Below are 20921 nucleotides of genomic sequence, written 5' to 3' on the forward strand. Positions count from 1 at the left end.
GTACAGTCTACATGATAACTGTGTAGCCCAATAAGTATAAAATCAATAAAAGCAACACAACATGGAGTGGTTCATTTGGTTCAAACCCAAGTCTAACTTAAGTTTCACACTCTTTTGTTTTATTATTAGAAATAATCAAATTGTTACATGCTTAAATTTACACAAAATGCAAGAAATCCGTTCTGTCATGAAATGATAAAGTTATATACAACTATTTACCTAAAATGCAGCCACTGCATCTTTAGGTTTTTTGTACAACCATTTAAGAATACTACTAAAACTAAAATGAGAGATCAATCAGGTGTCACATTAAGATGCCACACAAATTATTTGTGCCAGTGCAAAAAACACTTTGACAGAGAGAACACCAAAGAGTTAAAACCAGGTCTGACAGCAGGAGGTGTATCTCTCCTCCTGTTTTTCACCTGGAGCCAGTGTTTACATTGCAGTCTGCCTTTGTGGGTTTTTGGCCAGCAACTGTGACATTCAGAAGTCGCCTCACAGAACAACACAACACACTCCAAACATGCTAAATGCCACCGTCACTCCCAAAACTTTATCCTCTTCCTAAATAACCAAATCCCAAGTGTTGCCAAATAATTTTTATCAGTCAACATGGTACACCTTTACAACAGTAGGAAAGGAGTGGCATTTTTTTCCTTTTTTTTTTGCACTGTCCATCACGCATTTTTTTTTTTTAAATCACAACTGTGATTGGATTATCAATAAAATGAAAAAACTGGTATATAGTTTTAAGTCTGAGCTTTCAACACAAGTTGAAACACACTCGCGGCTGCATCTAGTTGCTTTGATATCTTAAATCTGTCGTGTGATTTGGAGGTGTCGGCGTTTCTGTCGACCCCAGAGGGTCAATAACACCCACCTTCATTCCATTTTCAAAGTGTAACAATTAACCACCTGCATGAAAGCCTAAAAATGCCCATGGTGTTGATGCAAAATGTGTTCTGGCACAATCATGAGCATTGGTTGCTATGGACAACAAGAAATAAAGTCAGTCTGCACTATGGGCTGAACCATTTTTTAGTGGTGGTGGTGTTGGTAACTATAATATATTCAGTTTCAGAATTTATATTTAATGTTAATTGTAGTTAGGCTCAATGTGTTAATGCTAGTCATATGCAAAACTAAGATGGCACTAGGGGTAGCAAGAGTGGCCAGATTTCTAGAAATGAGAGCTGCTCCGTGCAAAGGGGGATGGATGCCGTCTCTCCTAAAAACAGTTTACAACATCTTAAAAGCATTTCCACTTACTTAACTGTCCTCTAGTCAGTTATGCCTATTGGGGAAACCCAAGCAATTACTCACATTAGCTCTGAAAAAACAACCTCATTCTTTACGTCAGGGGTGGCAAATCCCAGTCCTCGACAGCTACCTTCCTGCAGCTTTTAGATGCATCCTTGTTCCGACACGCCTCAATCAAATGAATGGCTTGTAATCAGTCCTTTTCCAAACTTGCTGGCATGCTGAAGTACCTCTTCAGCATGCCATCAAACCATTTGATTCAGCTGTGTTGGAGTAGGGATGCAACTAAAAGCTGCAGGACAGTAGCTCTCGAGGACTGGGATTGGGCACCCCTGCTTTAGGTGCTCCCAGCATGTTTGAGGTCTAGTAAAATCCCTCAGTGAAATGTGATGAACCCAAAATCCTATTCAGGGTGTTAAACAATGTGTCAGAATTCAGTACACATGTCAAAAGAACTCACAACTTTTGTTGCTCTGTATACTCAGACACTCAGGACCTAATGCATTTATGCATCGGGAACTAACATGCTTGAAAAGCAGTCTAGCTACCCTACAAAGTGTGCATAAACAATTGCTAGTCAAGTAGCTGTAAAGGTTGTATGCTATAATTACTCCAGTTGGTTTTACTCAGGCTGAGGACTCTTTCACCCCTCACTCTCTTGTTCCAACTCAGCTGTAGGTTGAAAGGGCAGAGCACGTCATACACCGTTTTGTCTTCCTCAGCATCTAACACAGGTCTTTCTTAACCTTTATGGTTATTGCTGTAGTTCTGAAATCTTTTCATGAGGACTAGCAGGACCCTAAATGGCACGACCTTTGACCTCAAGCACTGCCTGGGCTGTCAGCTGTGCGTGGAATGGTCCTGACTTCTCGCTGTGTCTCTGAAGATTTCTGATCAACACCCAGTTTCAGTCTGGAGATTCCACCCTTGGGATGATTCCTTTCAGCAAAACTTTGGCTACTGCACCTGTATCTCCTTACTAGAAGGAAAAGCTTCTAACCATTTAGAAAACATATCAACCATCATCAAACCATATTTTCATTTCCTTTCAGTGAACTTTACTTATGCGTCATGAAAACCTTATCTGAACATGGATGTAAAATACCTGTACATGAACTGTTAATCACACAAATCACAGTGAAGTCCTAGAAAAATCATCATGGAAAACATTGTTTAATGTTAAACCTGGACTCCCCCTTTTGACACATGGTCCCTCCCATGTGTCAACTCATCAGAAATAAGAGAATAAAAATGTTAGTGACATTATTTTTCAGACAACATCAGAAATTCTTCTCTGGAGTAGCTCCGCTTTGGCCTGTAAACCTGTGTTAGGAAATGAAATCAGTGTGGTTGTCATATTAAGTCTGTTTAAGTCCTGGCTCCACCACCACATCCACATTATTATTTCCTAGAAAACAAAACCTGTGGGTTAATATGAACTTCAGATTTGCACAATGATGAAGACGAGGTTTCTTGCCCTTACATCCTTACATTCAAGGACTGGAGGTGTGCCACGCCTTTGTAATACATGTAAGTCATTAGAATACATTGTCATTGTTTTTTGAATTATTATAATGACATAATGGGAATGTCACAGTCTGGCGGAGGCAGACTGTATGTATTGTGAAGAGTGGACCCAAAATGCAGACTCCAAGGAACAGGGAACAAAACTTGAATGTTAACAAAAAGCGAGCCGTTTAATATGGCTGGTAAAAAAAAAGGTACAAACAAAGGGCAAGGCAAACTGAAGTAAAACTAACATTAACTTAAACTGGGAGAACTAAACAAACAACAAGAAAAACCTAGACATGAAACTTGGAAACATGGCGTGGACAACAGACGACCTGAAAAGGAATGAACAGAAACACACAGGCTGTATCCCAATTCAGGGTCTGCAGCCTTAAAGTACGCAGCCTCAACGGTCCTCAAGGGCCGCGTACTCAAAGACCGCTAAGGCCGGAAGTGCGAGGCTTGTGAAATGGGACGGTCTAGCCTCTGTTGCGCTGCCCAGGTTGCCTAGCAGCCATGATACTAACAGCTGGAAACGTTTCATACAGCTTTGTTTGACAGAAATGAAGGAGAAAATCTTTTGTTCATTTGTTTGTTTGTTTCCACATGAGCTTTGATCATTCTCTGTAAGATTAAGGTCAGCTATTGAACGGCGTGTATTTTAAAGTAAAGGCTTTAAAAACAAGTTAGTACAAACGTCACTAACGTCACATAACTTTGCCGACATGTGGCCAACAGTAATGTTTTAATGTTCTTCGTTATTAAACATTTGCACATAAATAAGTGACATAATATTCAGTACTTAAAGTTTACTCTTCGGGCGCCCCTCATCCGCCGTTTTTTTCGGCAAAATTATCCACACCCACCGCTGCGCTATGCATTCTGGGATATATTGGGCCATGAAGTCTACACCACCACGTCCTTAAAATTCAGGGAAATGAAGGACGCATTTGAGGGCCGCATTTCGAGCAGCCTTCGAATTGGGACAGCCTTTGTCGCGTCGAGTCGCTGTGACGTAATCGGCCTTAAAATGCGGCCTTTAAGGCTGCAGACCCTGAATTGGGATACAGCCAGACTAAATACACACAAGGGTGATTAGGGGAAGTGGAAACACATGGGAAACAGCTGACACTAATCTGACATAATGAGACAAAGGAAGCAAAGCTGACTATGCTGAACTAGCACACAGACTTTCATAATAAAACAGGAAACATGAGACACAGACATAAACTTGATAATATAAACTTGACAACATAAGACATGCAGCTTTAACACATAAAGGGCAAAGGGAGACTAAAACACAGGGGTAGAAGACGCAAGGGGAATCGAAATAGACAAATGAGCTTAGATAATCGAATGAACTTAAAAATAAACCATAAACATCAAACATAAACTAAAACCTAAAATGCTGGGTTAAAAGACCCAGGATCGTGACAGGGAACTTTAGTGTTTGTTGATATATAAACACTTTATTTAAAAACAAACATCTGTTTCAGGTCATAACAGCATGTGCTGTTTTGCACAACATCTGCCTCGGTGCTGGTGACATTGTGGCCCCGTAGGATGATGTTCAAGATGAGGGGGAGACTGGTTCAGAGGCAGTCAGTGGTGCTCTTTGGTGGGACCGCCTATCTGCTGAGGTGTCTGCCCTGGACCAAAATGATTGTCAACAGGCAGGTATTCATTCATTAGTACATTTTTAAAGTTGTAGATCATTACTTGTTATATCCATATTAACAGGATTGTTTGCCCAACTTTGTTCTTGCATCTTCCTGAAAACATTTTAGTGACATGGCAGCAGTCAGTTACATCAACCCTAGAGTTAGATGATGTGGTGAACTGTGGAAACAAGCATCCCTAAACAACTTGTGGAGACCACCCTTTATGATGCTCAACTTAGAAGGTAGAAAGGCAAATTGTTTCACTTATGGCGTCTCCTTCATCTCTTTGGTCCTGGTCCAGCAGATTCAGCAGCTCTGCCCGAGACTTCCTGCTCAGCTAAATATCAGGCCTGGTTAAAAGTGTGCATACGGAGACACTCAGCCTAATCCTGGACTTTAATAATAACTCTTAATAACTAATACTCCTGTTGTGTTTTTTTCACTGTTGTTATTTTCTCAATTTAGACAATTTAATAAATCAGTTGCAAATAAACAGTTATGTTGTACATAGTTTGAGAAAATGATTCAAATACAGTTAAAGTGTTTACAATGATTTTTATTTATAGAACTTTATACATTTTATGTTGGACATAGTTTTAAAAAATAATTCAAATAAAATTCAACAAACAGCAAGTTCAACTATGTACAGTGATTAATATTTAAAGAATGTTATTTGTCCCCCCCCCTTCTCTTGGCCAAGCTGGCCGTCATCCTCCTGCTCACTTTGGTGGACCACTGAATAACTGGGCCCTGGAGTGTCCTCTTGGATGGTGGCAATTAGGACTGGAGGGCCTCTCTGGCAAACCCGGGTGATGTCGCTGCAGTGGGCTTCTCACTCACTCCTTAACTGAGAGCCATGCTAGGCTCAGGGAGACTCTGCTGATCATCTGTCCCGCGGTCATGCAGGGACTTCATCAAGCTTGGTTGTCTGTTCTTTGTGTGTTTGATTAAAGAATGTTAGCTACCGCTCACCGCTCGTCTGCAGGCTTTATTTAAATGGAAAATTTCCACAACAGGCAAAAAAAAGCTTTTTGCTAAAAAAAAAGATTTAGAGCAGAAGTTTTTTGCACTGCATTTTAAAATGAAAACATATTGCATTTATTTACAGTTAAAGACACACAGAGCAGAAAGTGTGTTGCTGTTTTACATCCACAGACACACAAGAAAAGAAGCAGGCAACATGAGGTCAAGTTATGGCAATTTTATTTGTGTGTTTCAGTACATGTATTTAGATTAGAGTTTTTAAAAAACAAACAAACGTCCCAAGAAGAAGGATGGGGTGAAAGAAAGGTGGAGAGAGGAGGAAGAAACTATTGATGTCCTCAAACTCGATGCTGCTGGGTCACTTCTTTCTCAGCAGTCTGCTCCAGAATCCCCTCCTGTCCTCGGCTTTCTTCTCTTTTGCCTTCAGTTCTTTTAAGGTTTTGTTGAGCTGCTCCTCGGCATCTTTAAATTGTTCTTTCAGCTGCTGTTTGGCCAGTTTCACTTTCTGTTTGAGGAGCTCTTTAGCTTCCTTTTTGTGCTTTCGTATTTCTTTAAGTGCGTCTTTGCAGTCTTTCTTGGTCACCGCAGAGCCGCTCATTTCTTTCTTGAATGCCTTCACCTCAATTTTCTCTTTTGCAAGTTCTTCTTGCACTTTCATCAGTTCCTTCTTCATGTTTTGAGTGTAACTCTTTGTATCTTCCATTTCTTTCTTTGCTTCCTGTATTTTAATTTTCTCTTCCTCCAGCACTTTTTGAGCTTCCAACAATTCTTTCTTCATATTTTCAATCTCATTTTCTGCCTCATGTTTACGTTTTTTCTCCTCTTGAAGTTGTTGCTTTACATGCAGTAATTCCTTCCTTAGTTTTTCAGCTTCAGCCGTTACATTTGCAGCTTCTTGTGTTGCCAACTGCATTTTCCTTCTTTCCTCTTCAAAAGCTTCCTGAACCTCCTGTAATTCCCGAATCACATTTCCTGCCTCCTTCTTTGCAGTTTGATATTTACTTTTGGCTTCTTGTGCTGTGGTTTTCTCTTCCTCCAATGCTTTTTGAGCTTCCAACAGTTCTTTCTTCATGTTTTCATTCTCGTTTTCTGCCTGTTGTTTTCCCATTTTCTCTCCTTTAAGTTTGAGACCCACATGCAGTAATTCCTGCAATACTACTTCAGTTTCAAACTTTGAATTTTTAGCTTCTCCTCTTGATTTTTCTGCCTCTTCTTTTAATTTGACATTTTCAGCCTGTATCATTTGAAATTCTTCTTGCAGGTTAATCAGCTGCACTGTATTGTATGGTGAAGCACTCGCCGATCCTCTTCTCGTTCTCCCTTGATTCAATTTGGCCTTTTAAATCCAGGCAGAGGAAATCAAAAGTGGCAGTTAACAAAAACAGCAACAGTACAGGTTTACATGAATAAATTCAATACATTATAATTAACAATACATATTTCAGTACTACTGTGCGTACTTTGTTTTTTTTTTTTTAAATTGTCCCTTTTCTTAGGCCAGCAAAGGGGTGATTTTCCCTGCCAGGCCCAGTAAGAACATTTATGTTTTATACTATGTTTTTATATATGACTTCTCACCCATCAGCAAGCATACGCTGCCCAGCCCCAGTGTTACCAACTTAGCAACTTTGTCGCTACACCTAGCAAGTTTTCAGAACCTATCAGCGACTTTTTTTCTAAAAAGCGACTAGCGACAAATCTGGTAACTTTTTCTGGTGTTATTGGAGACGTTTTGATGTGAAAGCAGGTGTTGGCGTGGGCACCTCGCCCATGCCAAAGCGCTCACAGGCGGCAGATAGTCCTCACGCAGCAGTCGCCTCCAGCTGCTGTCAGAGCAAGAGATATTCACCCCTATGCGTACAAAACTGCAAATGAATCGCGCATGAGCGAAGCCGTTGCTCCTCTCCCACTGTAACGCAGGGCGGGAGCAGCGGTAAATGTACATTTTTCTTTGTCTAATATAAATCGGTGCACTATAATACATCATTCTAATCATTGCAAACTTAGAAATCGGATGTCCTTGCAGAGCCTTAACTCCATGTTGTACATCTGATTTCCACTGAAGAGGCTTGCTATTGTCACGGGGTGGAAAGGAACAAGTCATCTAAGTTTTTTTACTGTGCATGTTTTTGTTGTGTTTTATCTTTTTAATGTTTAATATTGTACATTGGGTTATTTTTATGAGTTTTACTGCATGTTTTAATGGTATTTATTTGGTGACTTGTCCTGGAAAGACTCCGCCCCTACCTGATAATAAACTGATCACACCTGCGAGAGATCCCAGAGAGGCCAATAAGAGGGCCTGACAGACCACAGGAAGGAAGTTCGACCGAGAGGCTTGAGAGACGGCCAGGAGTAAGTGGTGCCAGGCGGCAGCGCCTGCAAGCTGAAGGGGCTGGTGGAGCTTGGCGTTCAAGACGAGGACGGACAGCACCAGCGACTAGGGACGCAGAGCGAACAGGCGGACGGCAGTAGCAACAAGAGCCCAGCTTGTGCACTGCGGGAGAGCAGAGGCGGCGAGACAGCCGGTGCCGATTTGCAGTTTTAAAGAAGCGGCGGGCGGAGTTGAGAGCTCTGCCCACCCGGGGTAAGTCTTCGACTTATCCCCTTTTATTGAATGAAAACTGCCGAAAAGAATAGTGACTGCCGCTCCCTCCCTTTCTTCAGCGTACCAGGACGCGGAATGCGGGGAGGAAGGCGAGGACTCCGCTGGGTTTCCCTTTTACATCACTTCGCTGGACTTTTTTTAGTTCTTTGTGACTTTTATATCGTGGCGGATGCCACTGGACTTTTAATGTTCTGTTTTATTGATTTTTATTGTGTTACCCCTTGGCCAAGGTTGTTTTAATTCATTTTACATTTTTAACTATTTAAATATAATAAATTATATTTTAATTATACAGATTTTATTCGTGTGCTTTCCCTTGGCGGCTCCACTGCTCTGTCCGTTTGGAGGAAGGTTTCCTTCCTTTAAAAAAAAAAAAAAAGACACTGTGGAAATAAAATCACCTTCGCTCCGTTACACCATGTTCATTTTGATTGTTAATGGTTAAAAATTCTTTTTACTGTTACTTTTTTTTTGGATCACAAGGTTTAAAACCACTTAAAGGAACACACACACACACACACACACACACACACACACACACACACACACACACACACACACACTATAAAAAGTAACTCCGCCAGTGATTCCGGATAAAGGAGGAAGGTTGGAATTACTGAAAACAATAATTACTAAGAGAAAATTAATTTGTAGTTCTAAATATATTCTAAATGTGTCACGGTTCTGGGTCCGTTGGACCCAGTATTTTGAGTTTATTGTGTTTTGATTTAAGTTTGCATTAGGGATTGTGTTCTTGTTCTCTTGTCGTGTTATGATAATGTTTATGTCTATTTAGAGTTCCATGTTTCTGTTTATCTGGGTTTAAGATGTGGGTTTAGTTTCATGTCATTTCAAGTCTGTCTCTGTCTAGTCTGTGTCTTAGTAAAGTGTGTTTTGTTTCCTGTTTTATTGTGAAGGTCTGCGTCTCATGTGAGTGTGTTCATTTTTACCTTTGTCTCGTCTTGTTGATTATTCCCAGCTGTGTCCACCACCTGTGTGTAATTCCCCTGTGGTTCTCTGTGTATTTAAGTCATGTCTTCCGTCATTGTTGTTGCTGGTCCGTCTGTGTTTCCACCCTGCTTCATCTGTGTGTTCTCCCTGCAGTCAACCATCTGTTTCCGCCCGCTCTCATTCATGTCCAGGTTCGTGTTCTATAGTTAGTTTGTTCCCAGTTTAGTCATTGCTCCGTTCGCCGTTTGTCCATTTCCTTTTTCTGTTTAATAAACCACCCTCACACCCATACAAGTGCCTGCGTTTGGATCCCCCTTTATTTTCCACACGGCTCATCTCACTCGCCGTGACAAAATGCTTTTAGGGTGTGTGTGTGTGTGTGTGTGTGTGTGTGTGTTGGTGTTGGTTTTTTTTTTTTTTTTTTTTATAACTGTCTCTTCCACAATGTTTTTTCTCTCTCCTACAGCGTCTGTAACATTTACATAGGCAGGACCAATTATGCAAATTAGGCGATGACATCATTTAGCGATTTTTAGGACAGCCAATAGCGATTTTCCTTACTGAGGAGTTGGCAGCACTGCTCAGCCCTCTTCCAGCACCTAAAAAAAGTAGTTATTTGTGGCTGGTCGAGCATACAGGCAAAGCAGACTGGGTTTATTATCAACTCTGCAAAATGTTGTATAAAAGGGAGCGCAAGTGTCAGCAGTGCAATGTAGGCCTTTGGCTACAGCTTGAGAGCAAGTGCTTTTTGGAGCTCTACCAGAAGCCTGAACTCATTTAGAAGAAAAGAGATGCGAAAAACAAACCACAGGGCAGAAAAACAAACACTTTTTGTTTTGCAGTTCATACTTCAAATTGGCTATTCTAAATCTTTTATTCATGGACATTTTGAGTGCCTCATGCAGTAAAAACTGTAAAATTTCTATTTTATTTTTTGTCTATTTCTCTTATTAATCCCTGATTACACTGTTATAGTACACAGTGGAGGAAAAAACCTACCAGATAATAGTAATTGTAAAAAAAGTTCAAAAGCACACATTGATAGCAGATTTTATGCCATTTTCTACAGTTAAAACAACAAAATAACTCCAGACAGCCTGTTTAATATTATACGAGATAAAGGGTTAAAGAGATTGTACTTCTAGCATCACTGCACATTTACGCAGATTATGTTTAGAACTGTTATAAAATTCATTACCAAATTATTTTAACTCAAAGTGTATCTCAAAAATCAATAAATGTTATAATTGCCACTAGGTGTGAATGTGCGAATGAATGTGAGTGTGAATGGTTGTCTGTCCCTATGTGTTAGCCCTGCGACAGACTGGCGACCTGTCCAGGGTGTACCCCGCCTCTCGCCCTATGACAGCTGGGATAGGCTCCAGCACCCCCCCCCCGCGACCCTGAAAAGGATAAGCGGAAGCGAATGGATGGATGGATGTTATAAACTAATGGGAGGGAGATCCCCTATGAGCCCTAATATACTTATTATGACATGTTTAACTGCCAGTGAGACAAAGCCCATTTTTACTGCAAATGAGAAATGAACATGCCAATAAAGACTAACTATTCATTTCTAAGCAAAGTTACCCTCTGTTGTGTCCTTTGGAGCAGAATCCATGAATTTTGTAGTAATTCATGGATTTCTTCACACTGTCCTTCAGACAGCTGTTGGATGCTCCTGACAATGACACAGGAAAAAGAATTTGCATTTGATGAAGCATCAAATGCATCGGTCACTCTGGCACAGCTGGCTGCCAGAGTGACCGAGTCCCAGGCCGAGAAGCCGAGGGTACCCCACCCCCGAAGTGGCCCGAGCAAGCCCCGGGCTTCAGGCCCCGATAACCAGCCACCAGGAGTGAGCCGGTGTGTACCTGTACGCCCATCCCCAAACACAAAGAACCACCAACGCACCAATGTCTGAGGGCATCTGCCACTGGCAGGGGAAGTGGTGGGGGGAGATAGGCCTCCATACCTTGGAGGGCCTGAGATGTCCCTAGAGAGGTGGCGTCTGATACCCAACCTGACATATAGACACAGACATACAGCCACACACAGATACAGACATCCATTCCCACCCTCATGCTCTCATACGCAATTACTCAACACTCACCCAACGTGGAGACAGACATAAATAAAGACACTGTACACACAATCACACTCCCCAAGCGTACTCTAAGCCCCAGGTCTAGGTACCCTTGCCCCTGGAGGGGGAAACTGCACCCAGACCCAGAAGTGTTACCCTTTTCCCTGCGGTGGAGAGAAGCAGACTGCCCTGGCTCGGCAGCAGCAGGGAGGCCCCACATTCCAGACCCCAATTGGACGGCCAACTCCTCCTCCTAGCCCCCCCCTCCCGCTCCAACAGGCTGCAGAGAACGTGTGTGTGCGAAGACTCCAAACCTCCCTCCGCCCGCTCATATGTAGTGTTGGTGTTGTGTTGTGTGTTCTAAGGTGCATTTAAAACCCAGGAGGGCATGGAGCAACCTGCGAGAGAGAGCAGCAGGTAAGTGCATAGCCCCTCCTGATAGCCCTAAATGTCTACATGTATTTAAAATTGAGAGGTGGGCAACAACGCCAGGGGCGGAATTGTACACCCTGATGGTCTTTTGGATTATGTGTAGCGTGCCCACCCCCAAGGTCCTATATGTATGTGTTATGAGAGTGTGAGTAATGTGAATGTCTAAGTTGTGGGATAAAATTGCACCCCCATACTTTGCAACCCACCAGGGAAAGGGGGCCCAGGCCCATCCGGACCGGGGCCCAGTTCAGCAGCGCCGCCTGGCCCCACAGAGCCCGAGACAGTCCACCCGACCCCACCACAGAGAAAAGTCTGCATACCAGAGCCATCATTAATGCACAACACATGTAGGATGGCCAAGAGAGCTTGCTTGACAACTTCCATTCCATATGATTTATCTGTGTGATCCACTATGTGATCACCAGGAAAATTGCATTTTAACCCAACTCACGTTCAGATGTGCTGTCTAAGAAACATAATTCTGAATGTTTTTCATTATATAATTATTCACCCCTGGCTGCAAATGGGACACCTAAGTTACCTGAGTAGAGAAAAAATGCATATGTAACCCAGATTATTTTCTGAAATATGAGATTTCTGATAATTTGGCAGTCATTGAATGCAGCACAGTGCCATGACCATAGCAGCCGCCTGTCCAGCAGCTGTAGAATTTCATTTTCCTCCTGTCGATCCGATGAGGAGCATGCTGTTTTCGTGTGCCCTGCCAGCTGGAAACTTGGGTACATTTAACATGAGTCGCCATGGATACGTTTACGAGATATTTGTACTTGAAACTGATGGTTTAATGTGTTATTAGAGAGAGAAGTCATGTAGTGGTACACACTTGAAGCTGAGCCGAATCTGACAGGCATTGGCTATTACATCTGGCGAGTTATCTTGCAGCGCATGGTCAAATTGAATGTTCTCGTTTGGCTCTTGGCGAAGGCGGTCGCACTTTTCTCCTCTCTTCCTTCCCCTTATCTTCCCTGCTTAGCCTCTTGTGTCCTTGTCTTGTTTCGTGTGTATTACTTTCCCTCGAACAGTCGACTCACAACGAACGCAGCATGGTTAACACCTTGGAGACGCTTACAGCTGCCGTGAAGACTCAAAATAACACCATTGAGCATATGATGGGATACATCAAAGAGAGGCCAGCTCAAAATGAGACCCTTGAGCGAAAGTTGGATCACATCACAGAACGGCTCACTGCAGTTGTGAGGTCTCAGAATCAAAAGAATGACAACACCACGGACCAGAAGTTTGATACCATCATGGGGAGGCTCGCGGCTCTACAACGGGAAATTGAGAGACCAGTGTCGGAGTGTTAAAGATCAGCTTTGAAATTCTACTGAGCTGCTTGCATAAAAGAAAAATCAACGACATCAACATGTGAACACCACGGCGCCAGCTGCACGGCCCAAGGCTGGAGCCGAACAAAAACTCCCTGATAACGACTGTGTGATGACTATTCTTCCCATCCCATGCAAGGCCACCTGGGTTGGCTGGAAGACTGTTTACTTAGCCTGATAGGGCGAAGGACATTGTCTCAGCTGAACTATGGACACGCACACACACACATACTTACACTGATAAGCACTCACACATCCCCCCTCCCCTTCCAATGCCTTCGATGCTTGTTGCCTCCTGGGAACACGAGGCGGGTCTGAGCCCGCGCTGGTGAGTCGGCGCAGTGGCAGGATGGCTGTTGTGTTGCCTGGGATTACTCCTTTTCCCTACCCAACCCTGTTGCTGGTCACGTGCTCCATAATGTTGTGCTGTGGACATTTATGTGCTTTTTTGTGCAGAGGAGTTTTTTTGTTTCCTGTTCTCATGCTGTCCTCCTGTAGCCCAGCATGAGTAGAGGTCTCTTTTTTCCTCTTGTACTTTTCCCATTGTAGTGTACATTTCAGTGTTTTTCTGTAATGCAACCGTTCTGTGACTTGTATCCCCATGTGATGTCTGTGTTGTGTGTGTAAGGTCGGAGGGCGGGTTCATTTCACTGCAGTTTACTGCATGTGGCGAATAAAAGTTGATGATGATGATGATGTACCTTATTATGCTGCAGCAAGATGTCAAATCCACCACTGTGATATTTTGTTAAGGAAGAAAGCTAAATGTTGTAGAATCTGTGAATGAGGTTATTAGCAGGCTGGATAGCTGACTGTTACAAGCTAGTGGATAAGCAAGGCTGGCTACCATCTTAATATGGCGGCCAATACAAGGACAATTATCGAGTTTATTTGTTCATGCCTAAGAAAATTTGTTGAATAGCATTTATTTTTTCTGTTTATATTTTTACATGAACAAGCCTGTATTTTTATGATGGTAAGACTGCTGGATGAGCCGTTAGGGACATTGACACTGACTTAGTGGTACTGGAAGTCATGAATATGCTTTGGTTAATTTCCCTGCACACTTGTGTGTAGGCTGTTTTTTCTTTCCTGTGGTAGTCTGTTCCTGCTGGATGAACCACTTTAGGAAAATCCTCATCTGATGACTCCACTGAACCATCCTTCCTGGTAGATGGCCGTTGCTGCTAGCTGGATGCTTCTGCTAGCTGGATGCTATTACTGGATACTACACTGTTCCAACAGCTTGGTAGGAACAAATTGATGGGCTCAGAAGATGCACTTTACCTTTCCTTGAGCTTTTTTGGACTCAGTGTTTTTTTTTGGAAACACTGAGTGGAAAGACACTAAAAGAAAAGGGTTGTTGTTTAATTAAAATTGTTTTAATAAATTTATTTTTTAAGTGAGTGTGGTGTTCATTATGTGCTGAAGGTCATACTGTTCCTATAGTGGAGCAGCTCAGTCAGAGTTGCTTTTCCTGTTTGGGTGTGAAAGAAAAAGAATTAGTAGCAGTGGCTCCTAGCTTCAGTACTGCTATCTGTCCACACAGTGGTGCAGTTTGCTTAGCTAAGTATATATATGGAAATAAAATGCAAAGCTTAAGTCAGAATGTGTTAGGCTTTAAATGTGTTTGCTTTGGTCTTATTCACATGACCCTGTTTTATTTTTAAGTAAATTAATGTAGATATTAAATAAGGCTAATAAATAACGCTTGTGCATGAAATATCACTTTTACGTAATCATAAAAATAATTATATTTTTATAATCATAATCATAAAAATATAAACAAAGAAAAAGGCTGATTTGTCATATTTAAGATATTGTGACGAGAGACAAATGTGAAAAAAACACCAAGAGAGAGATGAAATCATTTCCACTCACAGAATGAGAAAAAGAAGCCCACAAATACACAATAATATCGTCTTTATTTATGCTTTTATCTCATTTTAACTCAATAAATGCTGAAACAACAGTTCTCCAGAGCTGCTACAGTTGATACAATTTCATCAACTAGTCACTCTCAGTCACTCACACAGATGCATACACACACGTCACACACTCGTCTCACGCGCACACACACACACACACACACACGTCACACACACACACACACACACACACACACACACACACACACACACACCTATATACTTGTATGGCTATCTGTGAGGACATTCTTTAACAGACTTCCCAGCCCCAAATCAACTGAACCCTAAAACCAACAATGGGGACAAAAACTTTACACGCTGGTCCTCACGAATTAACCTATACAAACACACACACCTGTCTCATGAACTACTCTGGACTATAGATGATGTCATGTCAAACACTGCGATGAGATAATCAGATTGATCACTGTCTACTGAGATTGTTGCTTTTAGGATGGCCGAGGAACGTAAACAAACACGCGTGAGCTATTTGAGCTACCACCAAACTATGAAGGAACATGGAGGTCATAAAATAGATACTAATCACCATGACTTCACAAAATGTGTTCATCGTGTGTGTGTGTGTGTGTGTGTGTGTGTGCGTGTGTGTGCGCGTGTGTGTGTGCGTGTGTCAGGGGTAGGGCGGCATTGTTGCTCTTGCTGTGGACTTCCAGATGTGTTGGCCAGTTGCTGTTTGTTTGCACCCATCAGTAAAGAGAAGTGTGTGTCCACGTTCAGTTGTTGTTGAGGACCCACCAGGAGGCTGCAGTGGAAACACAAAACAAAAATAACTGGCCCAATGCTGAAAGTGACACTTTTAAAGGTAGAAATAGAAAAGAGAAGAGAAAACCCCCACAAAATAACCATAAAAAACACATGCTAAAATATTAAAAATTAAATTATTCCAGGAGAGCAAATTGTGCCACGTTTAACCAAGAAAAGTCACTGTTAACTGTGCAGACAAGTAGACTGAGTCGTTGTTGATTTCCCAGTGTCAAGCTCTTAACCAATCTCATTTCTCTGATGCTTAATCACATTTGTCGGGTGAAATCTCAAAGCAGAGATCTCTCAGCATGACCTTTGAATAACTTCAAACACTGCAGAGCCCTGATTTGAATCTTAAAAAATCGATTGTTTGTCTGGAGAGGATTCTTTTTATGATTAACGGCAGCCCCAGCAAAAGCTGCCTGAATCAGTCTTAATCTTTTTCCTGTTGATGTCACACAGTTCACTGTTGATGCTATGGATGTTCTTACCAGGAACCAACATGGTGGTAATGGTCTCAGGAGTTTCCAGGAAGTCCACGTTCCCCCTCTGGAAGGTTTTACTGTAGTTGGTCTGTAGGTGACTGAAGAGCAGAAAAGAGAAAACTCAAAGATGGTTTCAGGTCAGAGCAGCCGCGATCGTATAGTGGTTAGTACTCTGCGTTGTGGCCGCAGCAACCCCGGTTCAAATCGGGGTCATGGCAGGTTTTCTACATAATTTCTTTCTAGTAAATAAATGAATAATTCTCATATTGATTTTGAGTTCAGCTGTTTGCGTAACACTAGTTTTCCAAATTATTTGCTATTAAAAGTCAATAAATTAAAATTCTTTAAACAAAAACAGAAATATGTAAACATGTACACAAAAGCAACTAAAAAACTGCCATACCAACAATTCCTTAAAATGTGCTCAACTTGATTTACTTCCTGAAAGTTTATGATCTTTAGGGGCAGGACTTGCAGAGCTGAACACTTCTCATTGGCTAAGTGTTCATGGCAGTACATCCATAGACAACATGTGAACAATAGCATAAAAAACCATTAAAAAAATATATTTATATATAACAAACATGGTAAAATAAAATTTGGACATAAACAGTCATAAAGGTTTATTCATAAAATCCATAAAAGTGGATTGTTTTTCCAGCAATGGAAATGTGTCTATAAGTTATAAGTTAGCTGAACAATCTGCAATAAAAAACCCCCGAGAAACTAACAACTGAGATCAGAAACTAGGAAAGTGTTTACTGAGGTAATCAAGTGAGCAGTGGGCTCATTTTCTTACAGACATCTATTGAAGTTTTGTGGATACATAACCACAAACTACATGATTGGGTCAAGTGAATAAGGCATCAGTCACGCTCGCCTAGAGACCTGGCAACCACTGGTTGCTAGGGAGAAATGTGTATTCCTTCACCCGTTGGTTTATGATTGTTTTGGTCACTATCAAGTTGCTGCAATCACCGGTTGCTGCAATCATACCAGCTTGTCTGGAAACAGTTTCCAGGTGGTAGTGAAACTGTGAAAAGTGCAACACAAACTGGAAATGGACTGTTGCCTAAAAAGTAAAAGTTGTCCTTTCAAAATATGACACAAAACTTTTAGTTTGAAGGACAACAATCTGTTTCTGGTTTGTGTTTTACTATCTGGTTGTATAATGTCCAATAATGTGAACAACTATGTGCACATGTAAGAAACCTCTATACAATCAGACCGCTATAGACGAAGCCCCCTGGTGGTCATTAGAAATAAATCAAGTTGATGCAGGCATTTCTGCTCTGGCCTCACTTCCTAAGGCAGAATTCTATGCCCAACTTTCATGATATATGATTTTATCAAGTTAACCACTCGGTCGAGCTCATAAATATCAAGTCCCTAGAAGCTCCACTTCAGATCCAGTGTTTTAGGTGTTTTGATTCTACTTTATTTAAATCTCCTCCATGCTTGTTGTTGCTACAGCCAGTGGCTTTCCTTCGCTTATCTGGTTTAATCTTTCTTATACAGTCTTTTGCATTTGTGACAACAGCTGGACTTCAGTGGAGCAGTTAAGGAAAAACAGCTGTCGCCTCAATATTTGCCTTCACGGTTCTTCAGACTGTGGCAGAAATGCAGCCTGAAGTCCTGAAATGCTGGCAGGTCTGCATTATTCACAACGGTTTTGTCTTTGATTTGTGATTTTAACCAAACAAAATGATCTTGTTATACATTTGCTTTCCCACGCTGTGCTTTTATATTACATTTAGCTATGTGATTTGACACTGGGAATGCTTGATTGCAAGCTGTTTGTTTGGGAAGGGATGGGTCAATGACTGTCTTTTTTTATATATAGAACTGGGAAAATTAAGTAGGATCATTCATTTTGATAAATATACATGATGTGACACAACAATATGTATAAAAATTCCATGTTAAAACATACATTCAAGTAACAACTACATTCTGACAGGCGAACACTTACTTCTTCCACACATTGTTGTGCTCCCAGAATTCATAGAGAATGAAGCGTGATTCATTTGCCAGCCGCTGAACTGCGATGCTGCCAAATACAAAACACGAGAGCGCACAAGTCATGCAGTTACTAATTAGTGTGCCGCATCATGTCGCCCAACACAGCTTCTCTGCCCGAATTGTGTCCTACACTCTGACAGCATGTGGGTATTGTGGGTCTGTCAAAAACACTGTGTGGTTTCGTCCTGATGTTGAGGCTTCATGCAGCAGGCTAGTGTTTTATTAATCACAGTTTAACTTAAAAGTGAGCCTGAAACATGACTGAGTATTTAGAGAAGCAATCATGACAAAGCATATAAATGTCAAGCTGTCCTTTAGGCTGCTGGGATTAATCTAAAACCAGAGTGACAGTATGTGAGAGCAATTTGTTTTGTCCTGCTGAATTTACTCACGGAGCGACTCGGGTGACAGAGCTTCAGATTTTTGGGAGGTTTTGGCAGGCAGAAATGCAAATGTTATTTTATCTGCTTTGTTGTGATCGCACACAACAGTAGAACTCACAAAATGTCCTGAGCTATAACAGAAGACTGATTCTTTACTCCTATTAGGAGGACAATGGCTCAAACCAGCCATATGTATTTAATTTGATATAGATTTAAGTCACTAGTCAAGCTTAAATTTCACTACTACACTGTAATACACATATGATATAGGCCACAAAGGATGCTGTGTAGTATTGGGGAGTGGTGAACTAGTAGCTTATTAATAGTTTAGCAATGTTCATATTTCTCTAGTGATTTAATAAATTACTTTTTTAAATTAAAGGTTCAAATCATACAGTTCGACATATAAAGAATATGTTTCGGCCTTCTTCATAACTCTAACTAATCTTCCTTTAAACAAACATCTGACCTTTCTGTTTTTAATTTGTGCAAGTAAGCATTAATTTTTACTGTTTAGAAGAAGTTGCCGCAAGTTATTCTTGCTTGTTGCAGTAAGCCTGCTCAGGCTTTTGTGGAGGACAGGTGTCATTCCTGTCCTCCACAAAAGGATTAACAGTGGTGTAAAATGAAATAATATAAATAATAGTATCTCCCTCTGCAGTTCCATCAGAGGGACATAATACATTTAAGGCCAATAAGTCATTAAGTGACTGAGGCAGGTATGAGGCAGTATATTCCAGGGTCTTTTTATGCTAGAAAGATTTTACGCTAGGTGGCTAATACGTATTTACATATCAGTGTCTGTTTGAACACTTTCCTGTGATTATTTTCATGTTGGGTTGAAATAATTTATCTCCCTCTGCTGGTACTGCAGCTTATTGCAACTTCTTCATGCATGTGCATTTCACACTTTGAAGCAAAGGGGGAAATGGACACGCTGTCTATTACATGCTTTGCCATGATAGTGGGTTGGAATGTGTGTGTGAATGGGTGAATGGGACATGTTGTAGAAAACGCCTTATTTGCTTGAGTAGAGAAGCGCTACATGAAAACCAGTCCAGAAGTGCATTAAGGACCGGTTGAACATGTGTCCCTAATAAAGTGGGCATTTAATGTATATTGGAATTGAAGATCACCTTCATTCTTCTAATTGGTCCACGAGTTGACATAATTATCAAAAGGTCAAAGGTGAGGCTCTTGTCTTTATATCAGAGTGTGACTTTGTTTCCTTCACTGCTAGAAGATGTTTAGTTTTGCTTATGCAGCATTTCAGTGGAATCTTATTAAAACACATGCGTTATGATTTCTGTTCCTTAAGCTGCATAATTCATTAGAAATGCAAGCAATATGTTAAAAATAGTTTCTAATGCCAGAAAAGCAGCTGAAATATTTTTAGTCTCAGGTTAGGGCAGCTTCACAAGACCTGTCTGTCTGCCCGTCTTAATCAAGCCTTTACAAAAATGTGAAAAATAGAAAGGATAAAAATAAAAGCAGTAAATCCCTGACACAAATGAACAAAGAGAATATAAACTGACTGCAAACATCCAGTCTGGGCACAGGCGCACTCCATGTACTGTCTGAGAGCCAAGCGAAACTCCTCCAGCTCTTCTTCCAGCACCGAGAGCTGCCTCTGAACTATTAGGATGTGCTGCAGAGACAAGACGCAAACACAACATTTAAAGGCGCACAGACGTCAGACAGACAGAGGCTGCTTCTCGTATGTTGAGAGGCCGTTTGAGCTGAGGTGTTTGGAAATCTGGCAGGATTTTGAATTTGCTCAGTGCATTGTGACTCACGCAGAAGTGTAAAGTGAAAAATGATCATGTCTCATAAGGTCTTGGCATCAGCTTCTGAATAAATGTTCCAACACATTTGCTCAGAGACCAGAATATGACCCCGAATACACATTTAGAGGAAGCATGTACAGACATCTTGTTCAAAGGTGTGAACAGCAGGGGGGGGGGGGGGGGGGGGGGGGGGGAAAGCTGGTGTACCCATGACTGTAGAAAACCTGCTAATCATTTCCTGTGGCTGATGAGGAATTGTTAACAGCAGCAGAGCAGATGATTAGAACAGGAAGTGAATGGTCTCCCTGTTGGCTATAAAGCAGGCAGTGTGTGTTAATGAGGGTGAGACTCTAGGAAATGAAGGTAAGTCAATATAATGTCTTTTGAAATGACTGAAACACGACTGCGGGTGTGTGTATATATGTGTATGGGTGTGTCTGATGAAATGCGCACACTTTCGCTCTCTCAGTGGCTAATTTGGGAGAAAGTCACCCTCGCACGCATGCGCACACTCAGGGACGCATCCACTCAGGCATGTTAACGCACACAAACACACATCAGTCTTGTGTTGTGGGTCATTATTGGATTACTCAGCAACCCATTTATTCCCAGTGACACACAGCAAATTAAACAAAATTACATATTGATTAATTCACACACAAAGAGATGTCTGCATCAAATTAGTAATGAGAATGACAGTAGCATGAA

General features: G+C 41.5%; 1 protein-coding gene and 1 long non-coding RNA gene across 3 annotated transcripts in view; both read right to left on the bottom strand.

Moving 5' to 3' along the window:
* Nucleotides 1-5619: 5619 nt before the first annotated feature.
* Nucleotides 5620-9197, bottom strand: LOC309699398. The gene is made up of 2 exons (XR_014274320.1): nucleotides 8976-9197; nucleotides 5620-6753 (listed from the first exon to the last, which is right to left on the bottom strand). It is a non-coding gene; the product is annotated as an uncharacterized lncRNA (long non-coding RNA).
* Nucleotides 9198-14768: 5571 nt separating this feature from the next.
* Nucleotides 14769-20921, bottom strand: part of necab1 (N-terminal EF-hand calcium binding protein 1) — a 45216-nt gene continuing 39063 nt past the window's right edge. For both annotated transcript variants that reach the window (XM_082521683.1, XM_082521682.1), the window contains 4 exons: nucleotides 19962-20074; nucleotides 17994-18071; nucleotides 16028-16119; nucleotides 14769-15534 (listed from right to left, as the gene is read on the bottom strand). In XM_082521683.1, coding sequence (XP_082377809.1) covers nucleotides 15506-15534; nucleotides 16028-16119; nucleotides 17994-18071; nucleotides 19962-20074 — 312 coding nt within the window. In that variant the 3' untranslated portion in view covers nucleotides 14769-15505. The remainder of the gene's footprint in view (nucleotides 15535-16027; nucleotides 16120-17993; nucleotides 18072-19961; nucleotides 20075-20921) is intronic.

This window comes from Aulonocara stuartgranti (genome assembly GCF_965226115.1).
Source record: "Aulonocara stuartgranti genome assembly, chromosome: 22".
NCBI classification, from domain to species: Eukaryota; Metazoa; Chordata; class Actinopteri; order Cichliformes; family Cichlidae; genus Aulonocara; species Aulonocara stuartgranti.